The sequence below is a fragment of the Poeciliopsis prolifica genome, unplaced genomic scaffold (genome assembly GCF_027474105.1).
Source record: "Poeciliopsis prolifica strain line A6 unplaced genomic scaffold, Auburn_PproV2 SCAFFOLD007, whole genome shotgun sequence".
Lineage (NCBI taxonomy): Eukaryota > Metazoa > Chordata > Actinopteri > Cyprinodontiformes > Poeciliidae > Poeciliopsis > Poeciliopsis prolifica.
This window is the reverse complement of record NW_026562382.1, coordinates 7,884,525-7,898,005: the sequence shown is the minus strand read 5'-3', so window position 1 is coordinate 7,898,005 and position 13,481 is coordinate 7,884,525. Positions and strand designations below refer to the sequence as shown.

The following is a 13,481-nucleotide window of genomic DNA, read 5'->3' as shown; positions in this document are numbered from 1 at the left end:
CATAGAAAAAACAGAACTCAAATTTCTACAGTTTTTTTTTTGTTTTTTTCTTTTAATCAGTTTCTCTCAGCTAACATTCACTTTTTTCCTCCCTGCCCACAGATGGCAGCAACACAGATCGAGGTCCCAACACCATCACCGCCTCTGCCTCCGCCTCCAACGCCACCTCCACCTCTTGAGCCTGCAGACCCCACTCGCCCTCCGCCCGGCCTCAGCCCCCGGCCCACAGCCCCCGGCCCACAGCCCTCTCTCCATTGCGCCCCCCTGGCCAGGGGGTGAGCTGCGATCAGCTCTGCTCCTGGCGGCAGCGCGGCGACGCTGCAGCGGCCCGGGGCTCAGCGGCGACACGACCACATGAACCCATCCACCCTGACCTCCACCTCTGACCCCTTGCTGTCTGAACTGTCCTCCACCCCCCTATGCTCCCTTTGATAGGGAATCATAGGAGCAGAAGCGCTGCCGACTACAAGTATACTAAACACGTATACTCGATGGCAGCCTCCTAACATTTGTATGAGGACAATCTGTAAAAAAAAAAAAAGTCCTTTGCTGCCCCTGGTCGCCTCCTGACTGCCCTTCCCTCGTTATCATACCACATCTCTGCATCCACCCCCTCCTCCTCTGGTTTCTCCTGTAGTGCATGACCCAAGTACAGAAGGACCAACTGGAGAGGGGGGCCCGCCACGACCTTTCACCTCCGCAGACAAGGCATGAGGCTCATGCACGCGTATTACACACACACTCAGACACACTCACATCCTCTCGCACACGTTGATGCATGATGACGTCCACTGGAAGAAGCTCTGCAGATCGGGTGGTTTATTTCTTTCGCCTGGGGCTTTTAATTCTAGCAGCCCGTTTTACTCATTGTTTTTAATTTTTTTTTTCTACTCCTGGGCAGCATTCTGGTGGGGGAGGGGTGTGCGACGACGGATGTGACGTGTATCTGCTTCCTGTGTGCTTGTATAATATATACATACAGTACAAACAAGCATACACACAGTTTATATAATACTTTTCTTTCTGTATAAAAAGTATATATAGATAAATGTATAATAACTACAATGGTTCAGAGATCATTTATGGTGAGCTCATATCTGGCAGCGTAGCGGCAATATTTGCCGCTGCCTAAAGACGGACCTGGATAAGTTGATGTTTTGTTTGTTGCTCCTGTTCTTCCTGGAAGCGTTGGAGTCCAGCAGCAGCAGCAGCAGCTTCGCTTCTCTCCTGTGTTGCTTGTATTAAAGGCCGTAGATGGATTTAGAGCACCTGCTTTATTCCTTTTTGCCTTGGACTCCGCGACGGTGCAGCGTCTCAACGAACCAGTTCTCCTGTCAGCAACCGCCTCTCTCTTCCAGATGATCAGAGGTTTTTTTTTTGTTTGTTTGTTTTTCAGCGAGCGCGCTCCTTAAAGTGTGAACCACCGTTCGTCCTCACAGCACAGTGCATAAAGAGCTGCTTGGTACAGTCCAGATGTGTTTACCAAGAACACTCACTATGTTGAAAAAAAAAAAAAAAAAAAAAAAACAGTTTGTATATACAGTATAAATGCTCCTCACCAAAATTCTGACTTGTATGTCTTGTATCTTGTTTTTTATGTTACGATTATTATTTTTTTTTCCCATGTTGTGTTTAAGGTATGTATATACGCTGACCCATGTACTGTTTATGAGCGAAAACAAAGAGTTGGAAAAGGAGAAAAAAAAAGAATCAGGGCTGAACTGATATTGTTTATGGATATTGTTAGATGACGATGATCAGCTTTATCCAGCCATATGTTCAATCTTACCTGTACAGTACAGTAGATGACAGCTGTATTATTGTAACAAGAACTAGTCATGTATAGTGTAACTATAGTTTGGAGTGCCTTTGCTTTCATACACCTTCGCCTTGTTTCCTCCATCACCCCCGTCCCTGGATGTTGTGACTCCCCCGTCCCCCTCGGTGCTGTCGAACGTCCCACCACACGAGCCTCCACCACCTCCTCCTCCCTCCCGTCCTTCATCGCACACTTCGTGGATTATACAGACATTAATTGTAAGGTTCCCCCCCGCCACCCCTCAGCTGAAGATACAATATAGACAGGTGTTTATTTTGATAGATGTTTTATCACGGACATGGACTGATGAGGCTGCAGGAGGCCTCACATACTGTAAATATAGACTACAGTAGAGATTCAGTATCGCTCACAGTGTTGGTTCTGTTACCAAAGTCGAACGTTGACGTAGTTGTGATGAGCCATCCTCAGAGGCAATAATTCTGTTCTTTTTCTCCTCCCCTCTGTCTGGATATCTCTGTTGTCTCTGGGCTGCATATCTTGAAACATAGACAGGGAGGGTTGGGGTAGGACTCAGTAGCACCTAAGGGGAGAGTGAGGTGGTTGAGTCATGTAGCCTATCTCCCACGTCTCCTGCTTGCTGTAATTTTGCATTCATGAACGTGTCGCTTCCCTCCACCAGAAGGTTTGACCACTGTACCCCAACCCTTGACGCCTAGTTCAATAAAAGCAAAATGGCTACCAAAAACAGGGGGGGAAAACAAAGTATATCTACTAGTATAATAAGTCATACTAGCATATATACTGGTCATATGCTAACTGGGGTTAAAGAGACAGAAACAAAGTAAAAGAAAAAAATACAACAAATACATCCTGTATAACAGTACTACTACTTGAATGCCTCTGTTTGTAACTGAAATATTTTTTTGTTTTGATTTTTCCTTTTGTTTCTGTGAAGGTATGCTAAATGTTGCGCCTCTGTAAATATTCCCCCTGCGTGCTCCGAGGAATAGTTCCCTGGTACTGTAATTTGCAACAAATAAAGAGTAGGATAGCCTGGAAATGATCAAGGAATTTGTCTGCCTGGTTTTCCTTTAAGTGTTAGCTGTGTGTTTCTGGCACAGCCAGTAAAATGAATAGGATAATCTGAATTATTTTACAATAAGAGGGAGCATTTAAGGCAGCTATGGGAGAACCCTTCCAGAAAGTGTGATCTAAGAGTCTAAAGAAGGTCTGCTGCCACCTACAGTCGACCTGATTGGAAAGCTTCAAACTGGAACCTTTAATGTCTGATATGTCATGAACAATTCAACTGAAACACAAACATCTGTTACTTAATTCAAGAACCTTTTGATGGAGTTAAAGAACTCAGTCACTGTTTTTTTTCCCATTGTCCTCAGACATCATAAGTCTAATTAACTAGAAAGTACGTTTAAGTGAATTTGAAATAGGTTTGCAAAGGAATCAGCCAGGAGAAGGCATGAACAAATTCCACAGCTTTATACCAAGGCACATGAAAAATCAATCAATACATGGAGAAAGCAAGTCGTTTTGTTTCAATGTCCCTTGAATCCCAGAGACATTTTGTGCCTTTTTGCTTTTAATCAAACCTTTTTGGTTGTGTTGAATATCCCTGAATTTAAAATTCATTTTTCTGAACTGTCCACTTAGTACTTTAATACCTTAACCTACCCGCTGGTTAAGGTCTGTCTTTTCCATCAGTAGAGTAGAAGCAGCGTGGCATTTTTACTTTCTGCTTTCTTTGACCAATTCAATTAGTCAACAAATCTCAGTGTGATTAATAATACATATCACTAATGTCCTGATTATTACTTCTTATTATTCATTCATTAACCTTTAAATAACATTTTAATTGTCTTATTGTGGCTTAAACAAATCAATGTCCTGAAAAAAAAATGCACAGAAATCTTCTTGCATTTTTTTTCATGTGAAAGATGATTTTTGAGGTTTTTCTGAACCTTAAGATAAATGAACACATCTTAATCAGGCTCCATAATGAAAGATTTCAAAAAGCACCTTTACTATTCAGTTCTATTTACAATAAGTGTTACACGTCTGTTTTACATAGCACAACAAACACAAAACTGAACACAACCTGAGGTATCAAGTGAAACGGTGTAAATGTTTTCAGGTTTCCCTTTGCTTCCTGAGCAGAATCCATTTTGAATGAAGGGAAAATCATCGTAAACATCACAATGCCACAACAAAAGCACCTGAAACTAGCAAATCAGTGAATCTGTAAAGCTCACTTCTGCCAGCGAATGCTTTGAAATTGTGTAAAAAAAAGCAGATGGCTTCATCACATTTCATGTGTGCCTTACATAGCAGCGAATCAAAGGGCACATTCAGCTGGAATGCTGGAACTGGCCAGTTTTGGGCCTCAGGTGTTGTTGCTGGGGTCTTTACTGACCACCTCCATGATGAGCGGAGAGATGGTGTCAGGCTGCACGTCTTGGATCTGCAGAATCTGCTTGCTGTACTCCTCCGTCATCGTTCTCTCTCCGATCATTTTTTTTGAAAAGTTTGCAGACTTTTGCAAACATGTGAAGAGGTTCCACAGCGGATGGGCTGACGGCGGGTTTTCACTCACTGCTTCTTAGGGCCTTTTTTCTTGCAGTCAATCCAGGTTTTTAGCGTTTCTGCCAAGTTCTCTTGAACTCTATCGATGACGGCGTGATGCTGCACTCCAGGACGATCTAGTGGATTGAATTTTAGTGGGAAAAAAATCTAAAAATATATTTTCACGTTCATCTATGGGGCTGCAAGCGCACCTAGATGTTTGTAAGGTCTAAATATTTACAGGGCTCATCAATGATTGATTCGAGTGGAAGTTCTGCCGCTACCTGGAGAAAACAGCGAGATGGCCTGGATGAGGGCGTACTCCTCCTCCTGCAGGTCCAGTTTGCGCAGATTGTGGTGAAATTTGAAGAGGGGCTCAAGCAGGAGCGGCTGAAAACCCCCTGGGAGACGGGAGGGAAAAAAACAGGTCAGTGAACGACAACGAGACGCATGGACTGGCACAGATGAACTGCATGAAAACATGAAATATAATCGAGCAAAAACAAAATAATAATTGACATGCTTTGTAAAGATGTATGAAATGATGTGGTTATGAAAAAATCTATTTTTTTATTTTTATTTAGAGCAATATTGTCTATCATAAGAACCCCAAATATTCCCTAGAAAGTAACCAAAGAATTTTAAAATTCTTTTTTTTCTTTTACTTTAAAGCTCTGTAGAAAAGTTTTTATTTTTTAAGATATTGTTGCCTCTGTTTCTTAGACAGTTGCACAGCTGATTTAAAATCAAAATACCTCTGCAAAACGTTTTGCAGAGGTATTTTGATCTGCAAAACATATCATGTTTTGCAGAGACTGCCGTTTGATTCAGGTGAGTTGAACCAAGAACTAAAAAGTTGAACCAAAAAGAATTAGAACATGCAGGATGCCATCACATTTGAAATATTACATCCAACCAAAGATATCTGGTTTTAGTATGACAAAATCTAGAAAATAAAAAAATAAATAAATCAAGATGTGAACATTTCTCTAAGGTTCATTAGAAGAGATTTTTAAAAACGATTTATCTTCCAATTCTAATGTTTCTGAAATATCTGAACTTATTCAGCAGAAGTTACCAAAGGCAGACAAATTAGCGAGTTTCAATGGGCTTTCAGGTGCTTTTATTTAACTGAAAGAAGTACTTTGTGGTGTAGATTTTTTTTTATTTCCTGTTATTCAAACAGAGTGATTATTCTTGATAGTTACTTAAAGGTCATCCAAAAAATGTCCCAGTGATTAAACAACTTCAGCCTACAAATGGAAAAAAAGAAATTTGTGTTTTACCATTTGTCTTTAACATACAGCAGTGACCAATGCTCCAAGTTTACCACATATCAGCACCTATAAAGTGCCTTAAAATTCTGGGTTTCCTTCAATTAATGTCTATTTTTGCAACATATTTTTTTATTTTATTTTAGATTTTAAGTTTTGCAAAGCAATGCAAGAGTCTTGGACAGTAACTCATATAACTAATCAACAAATCCCCAGTGGCCAGTGTCCTACATCATTTAGGATTCTCTGTGCAGCTGCACACGCAATCTTTTTTATCTCCAGACAACAGAGAATATCAAACAACCATCTACTGCAAGACCGTTTGCGTGCAAAAAGATGTGAATATGAGCTCCATTTGGCACCAACACAAAAGCGACCGGTCCAGTTTGACTGCATTCTGCTGAAGTTTCCCTCCCCAGGAGTCACGATATTCCACAACCAAGAGACAAAGTAGCAGAGAGTGCTTGTGCACACATGTCTGCGTTGCCACACAGATCGTGCAGGATACTAAAGAGTAGACAAGCATTTTGCAGGTTTTATATGCAATGGCAAAGTGCTGAAAGGCAAGAAAAAACTAGCACAAACACCACACAGATTTCCCCCAAATGTTCTCTTATCTGATCAAAAAAAAAAAGATTCTGGTTGACTCATTCACTTGACACAAAGAGTAATTAAGTGTTGTGTCATAGCTGCCGCCTCTGTAAAATCAGAAGCTTTTGACATGTTTTGAACTGATTTGAGCACTTAAACAGTGTGGATTCTTAAAACGTTTTTCTTTTTTTTTTGCAAGCTACTTTTCTTAGTTAGCGTCAAACTGTTTGTATGCTTTGCTTTTTGCTGAAATGATTTCTCATTTCAGTCATGTTTGCTGGAGCAGGTAGACGACATCAACTAGAAGCCAACCTGACCAGCCATCGAACAGCAGATGCTGCATACTGCAAAATGAGGAGGAAATTCAGGAAATATTCGCAACCGAGGCGACTGGAAGCAGGAACATGTTACATAGCAAATTAAATCATTAGTTGATCCCACCTCGCATTGCGTCGTGTATGCAGTATGTAATGCAGCCACATTCCCAGTTGCTTGTCGTAGTGTTGAACACCATGTTGAAGCGAATCTGCATTATTTCAAACGTGGCTCCTTTCAGTAGAGATATCTGGTCATCAATGCTTAGTGACCTGCAGGAGAGACGAACACAAACCTCAGTTCTCACAAACGCTTTATGCAACATGGCGGGAACAGAAAATTAAAGTTTTGGCTTGTGCACATATTTGCACACTTGGATTTTTTTTTTTTCTTTTGCAAACAGACATCTTACTATAATTTATTGAAATTTTATGAAGAAGACTTTAAATCTTTTAAAATGTTAATTTTTTATTTATTTCTAAGAAAGTTCCAACCATTCCCACTTTCTCTGTTCAATCAATCATCTGAACATAAGAGCAAACCTACCAAGACATGACTGTTCAATGGCAAGAAGAACAATAAGTCTCATTTTGAGTTTGCCACAAAACCTTGAAGGACACTGCAAACGTATGCAAGACAGTTCTCTGATAAGAACAGAGGAAAAATACATGTTTTTGGCCTACATGCAAAATTTGTAGTATGAAGATAAGCCCCTGAATGTGGCAGAAAACTAGCACATCGACCTCATTATACCATTTTTCACATGAAGCTTTGCTGTGGAAACATTGTGGTGGCAGCATGTGGAGGGCGTGGAAACATTGCTGCAGCTGAGTCGAGCAAATAGGTCAAAGTTGATGGTGGAGAAAAATGAAGGTAAATCCAAGAATTTCTTGTCAGACGCCACAAAGGCCTGAAGGTGGACCCAGCACAACAACAATCCCAAATACCCAGTCGGATGCACAATTTAATGGTTGGATTCATGTGTTAGAATGTCCTAATTAAAGTCTAGACGTAAATGCAATCCAGAATCAGGTGAAAATCTGCAACCGATGTTCGCAGATGCTCTCTATCAATCTATAGAGAAGAATGTTGAGGAGAAACTGTAAGCAGTCGTATGAAATGCCTCTGTGTAAACAGAAACTGAAACCACAGGAGGATGATCATGACCTTTGAACCCTCAGGTAGCCATAATGATCAGTGAGGTCTCATGTGGTTCATTTCTCTGTATAAAAAGGTAAACATTCATCTTCAACAACAAGGAAATCATTTCTGTTTACTTTTGGCTAAAATCTGGCTTTCTCTGTTTCAGCAAGGGGAAACACCACTGAGGCTTTCTTATGAGAAAACGCTGAAAAGCTAGCAACTGCTTTTAGATTTTAAGGGCAACTTGCAGTACTAAAATCTACAACTACTGAAATAGGCGCAGAGCATCACAGAACTACGTGGAAACGAGGCAAATCTGCAGAAATTTCTTACTTAGCAGGGAAATACACGGTGGTTATTTGTTGTGTGCTGCAGCTATCAAATAAGATATTTGCAAACTATTTTTCAATAGATCAAAGTTTCTTGATCATTTCAAGTTCAAGGTGTCGGAAAACTGTTCTGGTAAGCTAATTTATTCCTTTCTGAACATGGACATGTTTACCGGAAGTCCTGAAGGCTTTTGGAGAAGCGGATGATGTCCTGAATCATGTAGGTCGTGAGGTCAGCCAGATGCGGGAGGTTAGTGTAAACGCTGCTGTTTTTGTCTCCAACGATGTCCTCACCTTTTTCAGAGGAACCGGGGAGGACAAAGCGGGTGGAAGAGGAAGAGAGAGATGGGGAGGAGGCGGAGGAAAGGGAGCAAGGGCGAGGGAACTTTAAAAGATCATCTCCATGTCTTTCAGCTGTACACCATCTCTTCTTCAGGCTGCTGGTCTGGGGTCTGTACTGCTGGTTCTCTGTCAACATATCTCTGTCCATGGGCTGGTAAAAAAAAAAGATGACAATTCAAACAATAGTGAGAACAATGACCAACATTAAGCGCACGTGCCAAGTCACACACCCTAAAGCCGGTGAAGCGTGAAAACGTTGAGTCAAATGTATTGCGGAGGCCACAGAGCAGTTCCTCAACCATGTGTTCCTGTTGGGGCGAAAGCTCTGCGGTCGGGTTGCACATCTTTTTCTTCTTTATTCGGATTCTTCGCTCCAAGACCGCTTCCTCCGACATGACCACTGCACATCCGCACACGAAGCGAAGAAACAATATCAGAAACTTGTACTTTGATTTACAAATCCCAGTAAAATGTCAAACGGAAGTCAAGATGGATGAAAGCATCATATATTCAAAGAAACAAAAATGTATTTACTACTTACGCCTTTTATTTTCGTTAATTTGTTTCTACAAATCAGCATGTGTTGGACTAATTAAAGCACTTAGACCGCTAATGAACATGACTACTGGTGAAAAAGCAGGGGGGTTTTCTTCAGGTGTGAAGATGTGCATTAGCCTCACATCAAGAAGGAAAACCATCAGCAATTATAATGATCTACGAACCATAGTAAAGGGTACAGAGTCACTTCCAGACAATCGGAAGCCCATTATTCAATAGTGAGAAAGATGATCAATGTCGGGTCCACAGAAAATAAACAAACAAAAAAAATTAAACAGCTAAAGGCAATAATGGGACAGAAAAAGGCTAGAATAGTTTGTTTTGTTTGGGAAGACAGAGATCATATGAGTCAAGGTGTATTTTTATTTTATTTTATATTATTTTTTGCCATCAGGCACAGTGTCAAATCAAACACAGTGTTAGAACAAAGACCTCAAAGAAATGATCGATCCTAGGGTGAAGACAGAATAATTTGGACTCATTTTGCAGCCAATATTTTCTTCTTCACACCACAATGTTTCTGAGTCAACTGTAACATCATCAGTCCTGTTCAAGTTACAGCTGGACCTGATCTGGTTCATCAAGAGAACAAACAGCTGCAAATCTCAAAGGAAATGGCTGAAAATGAAACAAACAAAGGTGTTGCACTGGCCTAGTCAAATTCCAGACTTAAACCAGATTGGAAGTTGGGCATGATGTGGTGAAGGAGGATGGCACAACTTGTGTACTTATATTTTTTCTCACATTGCTATTTTAGTTATTGATTTATTAAACAACGACTGTAAGAATCTGCTGTGGTTTTGTATGCTTCATGTTAGACTTAAATAATTTTACATCCTTATGAAGACAAAATCATGTTAAAGATAATATCTTCATATCTAAAGGCCAAGATGTGCAAGAGAGAGTTTGACATCTTTTTACCATCTTTTAACTTTTTGAGGAAAGAAAGTGTTAACCATCCAATAGAAATATTATAACCGGATGTTACTCACTGTCTTTCCGCATCCCAATGGCCTGGCATTTTCTGAAGCGGCAGGCCTGACACGAGCGGCGGTTGTTTTTGGTGATGATGCATTTATTCAGGAACGGACATCGGAGCTGCATTGACCTCTTTATGGCACGTCTAAATTGATTTTTAACAAATTACAAATCAGAAACAGCCTTCCAACATAATGAGAGCATCATAAACAATACTCTTTAACTATTGAATGAGAAAATAAGTCTAAATTATTTCCACAAACTGGACTGTTCCATCATAACTACATGTCAGGGCTGTAACATAACTTTACTTTTGTTTTCTCAAAAATCATATATAGAAAAGCAAAAGATGGTATTAAGTTAATAACAGGTGGCTGACATTACATCTAAAGAGATAAAACAATAATAATAATAAAAAAAACATGCTTCATTTTATTTTACCCACTAAAATAGACTTTTAAAGTGCCTGAGTTTTGATGATTGCTTTGAAAATCTATAATTACTACTATTTTGAAAGCTGGCAGCAGCAACAACAGCTTCCCGTCTCCCTATCTTTTGAAGTTCCTGCAGCTATAGATAGCAAAACTCACTGATGTACTTTAAAGAAGTTCATTCCACAAAGGCGAAACAAAAGCAACAAATTCCTGCAAAGGAGTAGCGTCTTTCTGTAGCACAACAACAGCATCAATCGAAGAAAATCTAAAAGAAAAACAACTGTGCCTGGATGGACTTGGAAGGCCAGGCTACCAAAGGGAAAACAATCACAGCAGGCTATAAACAATGCATGAGTTGTAGCTAGGATGCATTAAGAGGGGTCAGTGGTCATGTGCATGGCCCACCTGTCCCTGAACAATCCCTATGAAGACCTGACTCCACAGGTCATTTCATCTGATTTCTGAACTCTGCCCCTTTTGAGCTTCAACCAGAAGAGGCCAGAAATGCAATCCAGTGGCTGTTTGTGGATGATTCTGTGCAGCATTCGCGTCGCAATTCAAGAATGGTAGGAGTTGTACAGGTGGCTGTTACAGATGGGAACTTTTTAAGCTTTTATTAGGGCAAGATTGTTTTCTCAAAAGAAGGGACACACTAGGAATAGGTCAACAGGTTAATTGACAATCATACACATACTTGAAGGCACCTAAGGTGCCTAAGTGCAGCACTTCATCACCAGAAGCCGAACTACGAGGAAGAAAATGTGTCATTAGAATTATTTCCACAGATAATGTTACAACAGGAAGATGTGAGCAACAATTTACCTAAAGAAGCCTTTACAGCCTTCACATGTCAGAGCGTTGAAGTGGTAACCCTTCGCCAGATCGCCGCACACGCCGCAGGCTTTGGGCTCATCTTCTGTCACCTCGTCTTCATCCTCGTTCTCCTCATGTGGCTTGTTGAGAGCTTCATAGACAAAATGGATATCAGCAGCCCCCCTGCTCATTCTCAGCTGAAAAGAATGGGCATATTTAAATATACATATAGCTTTTTTATATGTATATTTACATTTCATGTGGTGACATAAATAGATCAAGAACAGTAAGAAAAAAATCAATTATTACGTCTGTTTGGTTCCTCGTTTGACACAAATCACAAAGAAACACACTGACGAAGCGAGATCGGACAAAAATTAACGACAATATATTAAGTAAATTAAGTTAGAGAGATCCGTAATTAATGATTTTAAAAAAGTGACTGCGGAGGACTGCTTTACATTTAAAGACGAGCAAATTATTATCATTTATATAAATCTCAAAGAGAGGGTGAAGTCCTCTCCACTTCCAGGCGATGTAAGCTTTATCCATCTGTGCGGATTTGAACAATATGTGGGGTTTGCCTGAGGGCTTTTAGTAAACTAAGAAATAGTAACATTGTATTTACTCTAAGAGATGCTGATGACAAAACTGTAGTCCAACCGTTTATGGGAGATTTTCGCCCAAGAAAAACAAATAAGAAGTCCAGTTTTCCCATGGTGTGGAAATTTAGATGCACCAGCAGCAAATTGGGAGGGAAAAATTACGTACAAACAAAAATAAAGAGTCCTGTGAGTAAGTAAAAATGTACAACATATAAGAAATACTTTTGCACAGTTATACCCAGAATAAAACTAATATGTAGCCAAATAGCTTAATTTAGAGACAGAGACGCTGTTGTTTTTTAAGTTCTCTCTCATTTGATTGAGTTTGGATTTTATGTCCTTAAATAAGATATTTCTAAAGTTAAATTGGTGGAGAAGATGTTGTCCTGCAACCACCTGTATCGGTTTTCATTTGTCATATTTCTGCTACGTTTTGCCTTAATGTTTTGAACTGAATTGGTCTCTGTTGCCAATTAAAGTTATCAGCAGATCAGACGAGCAAAACTACCTGCGATTGGCTTTGAGAAGAAAAATGCATGAGTCATAACTATACGTGCAGCACTGAAGACGACTGTCTTTTATTCACCAACGCAATGTTCTCGCAGTGTGAGCTCTCACCACGTGAAACTGCTTGACAAAAGCCTACATAAGATAAAGATCTCTCCTCTTCCCCTCCGCCTGTCATTTTTTTTTCTCCGCAGCAAAGAAAACACGCAGCCGCCAAGGCTGGACCCGCGTCTTGCAGCCCCACTTTACACATCTCGCTGTCCTGCTATAGGTCGCTAACGCAGAGAATAACCAACCCAAACAAGCGCTGCTGTGTTCAGACACAGACGCCTCGGTTTTGGGTAAGAGAGCTGATTCAGAAGCGCAGAGTTGCTTCATGTTTGAGACTTTAATAATACAAACATATGTGTGCGCGCGCGGCGTTCATGTCGAGATGAACCCTGATTTCCCTCACCTGGTTAAAGGTCGGTCTTTAATCAAACAGACAATCGGGGTCAATTATGTTTCTCACCAGATTTTCCAGACGTCCAGCCCGCCGCCGGTCCTGACACCTTCGCCTCGCCGCGGCTGTGCCACGCAGGACTTCAGGACCTTTTCCTGGGCGCACCGCAGGGGAGAGCCACCGCTCGTCTTTCCCTGCTGGTCGGACCTGTTGCTCGCCTTGCAGCTTGTGTTCGGGGCTGGTTCCTACGACTGTTTCTCAGGAGGGCGGAGTTACAGGTCTGACCCCGCCCACACCGATTACACCTGTTACCTTGGTACCGACTCTGCGTTCACCGGAAGCAGAGGAACTGCGCTGACGTAAAAGTCACTCTAATGTCTTTCTCCGTTTAAGCTTCATTTTAAACTTGCACATAGATGGAATATATCTAAAAAAAAAAGATAAAATAATACCAACGTAAACAAAAGACAAAGTAAAAACAGCTATAGTTTTGTTCATTAATGTAACAGCTTTGAATGAAAAATTATAAGGAAGGTTTTCCGAGATGATCCCTCCATTTAAGCTTTTGCCCCGGTCCGATCTTTATTAAACTCGAAATTCATTATTGGTGTATTTATCAATCCAAACCAAAATAATAAGACATCCTAGATTTGATACATTTTTGAATGAAAAAAATTATAACTTTTTGTGAAAAAAAATTGATTCTTTTCTGTATCTGACTTACTGATAACCAGATTAATCAGTAAACAGAGTCTAATCAATACCTATTTAACACTTGTTTTATTGTTACATC

At 40.5% G+C, this 13,481-nt stretch overlaps 2 protein-coding genes across 3 annotated transcripts in view; one reads left to right on the top strand and one right to left on the bottom strand.

The window, feature by feature from the left end:
• gsk3ba (glycogen synthase kinase 3 beta, genome duplicate a) overlaps window positions 1–2,847 on the top strand; it is a 33,821-nt gene extending 30,974 nt beyond the window's left edge. For both annotated transcript variants that reach the window (XM_055031516.1, XM_055031517.1), the window contains exon 11: window positions 103–2,847. In XM_055031516.1, coding sequence (XP_054887491.1) covers window positions 103–179 — 77 coding nt within the window. In that variant the 3' untranslated portion in view covers window positions 180–2,847. The remainder of the gene's footprint in view (window positions 1–102) is intronic.
• Window positions 2,848–4,384: 1,537 nt separating this feature from the next.
• On the bottom strand, window positions 4,385–13,006 carry nr1i2 (nuclear receptor subfamily 1, group I, member 2). The gene is made up of 8 exons (XM_055031956.1): window positions 12,758–13,006; window positions 11,144–11,331; window positions 9,902–10,032; window positions 8,582–8,751; window positions 8,183–8,502; window positions 6,664–6,809; window positions 4,642–4,758; window positions 4,385–4,494 (listed from the first exon to the last, which is right to left on the bottom strand). Exons 2-8 carry the CDS (start codon window positions 11,323–11,325, stop codon window positions 4,385–4,387), a joined length of 1,176 nt encoding a protein of 391 aa, XP_054887931.1. The 5' UTR covers window positions 11,326–11,331; window positions 12,758–13,006.
• Window positions 13,007–13,481: the final 475 nt, after the last annotated feature.

Coding starts and splice junctions, on each gene's coding strand:
- nr1i2 (XM_055031956.1), bottom strand. CDS start 11,325: ATGAGCAGGGGGGCTGCTGATATCCATTTTGTCTATGAAGCTCTCAAC. Junction 8,503..8,581: donor CACGCTTCACCGGCTTTAGG/GTGTGTGACTTG, acceptor TTTTTTTACCAG/CCCATGGACAGAGATATGTT. Junction 4,495..4,641: donor CATCTCGCTGTTTTCTCCAG/GTAGCGGCAGAA, acceptor TCAATCCACTAG/ATCGTCCTGGAGTGCAGCAT.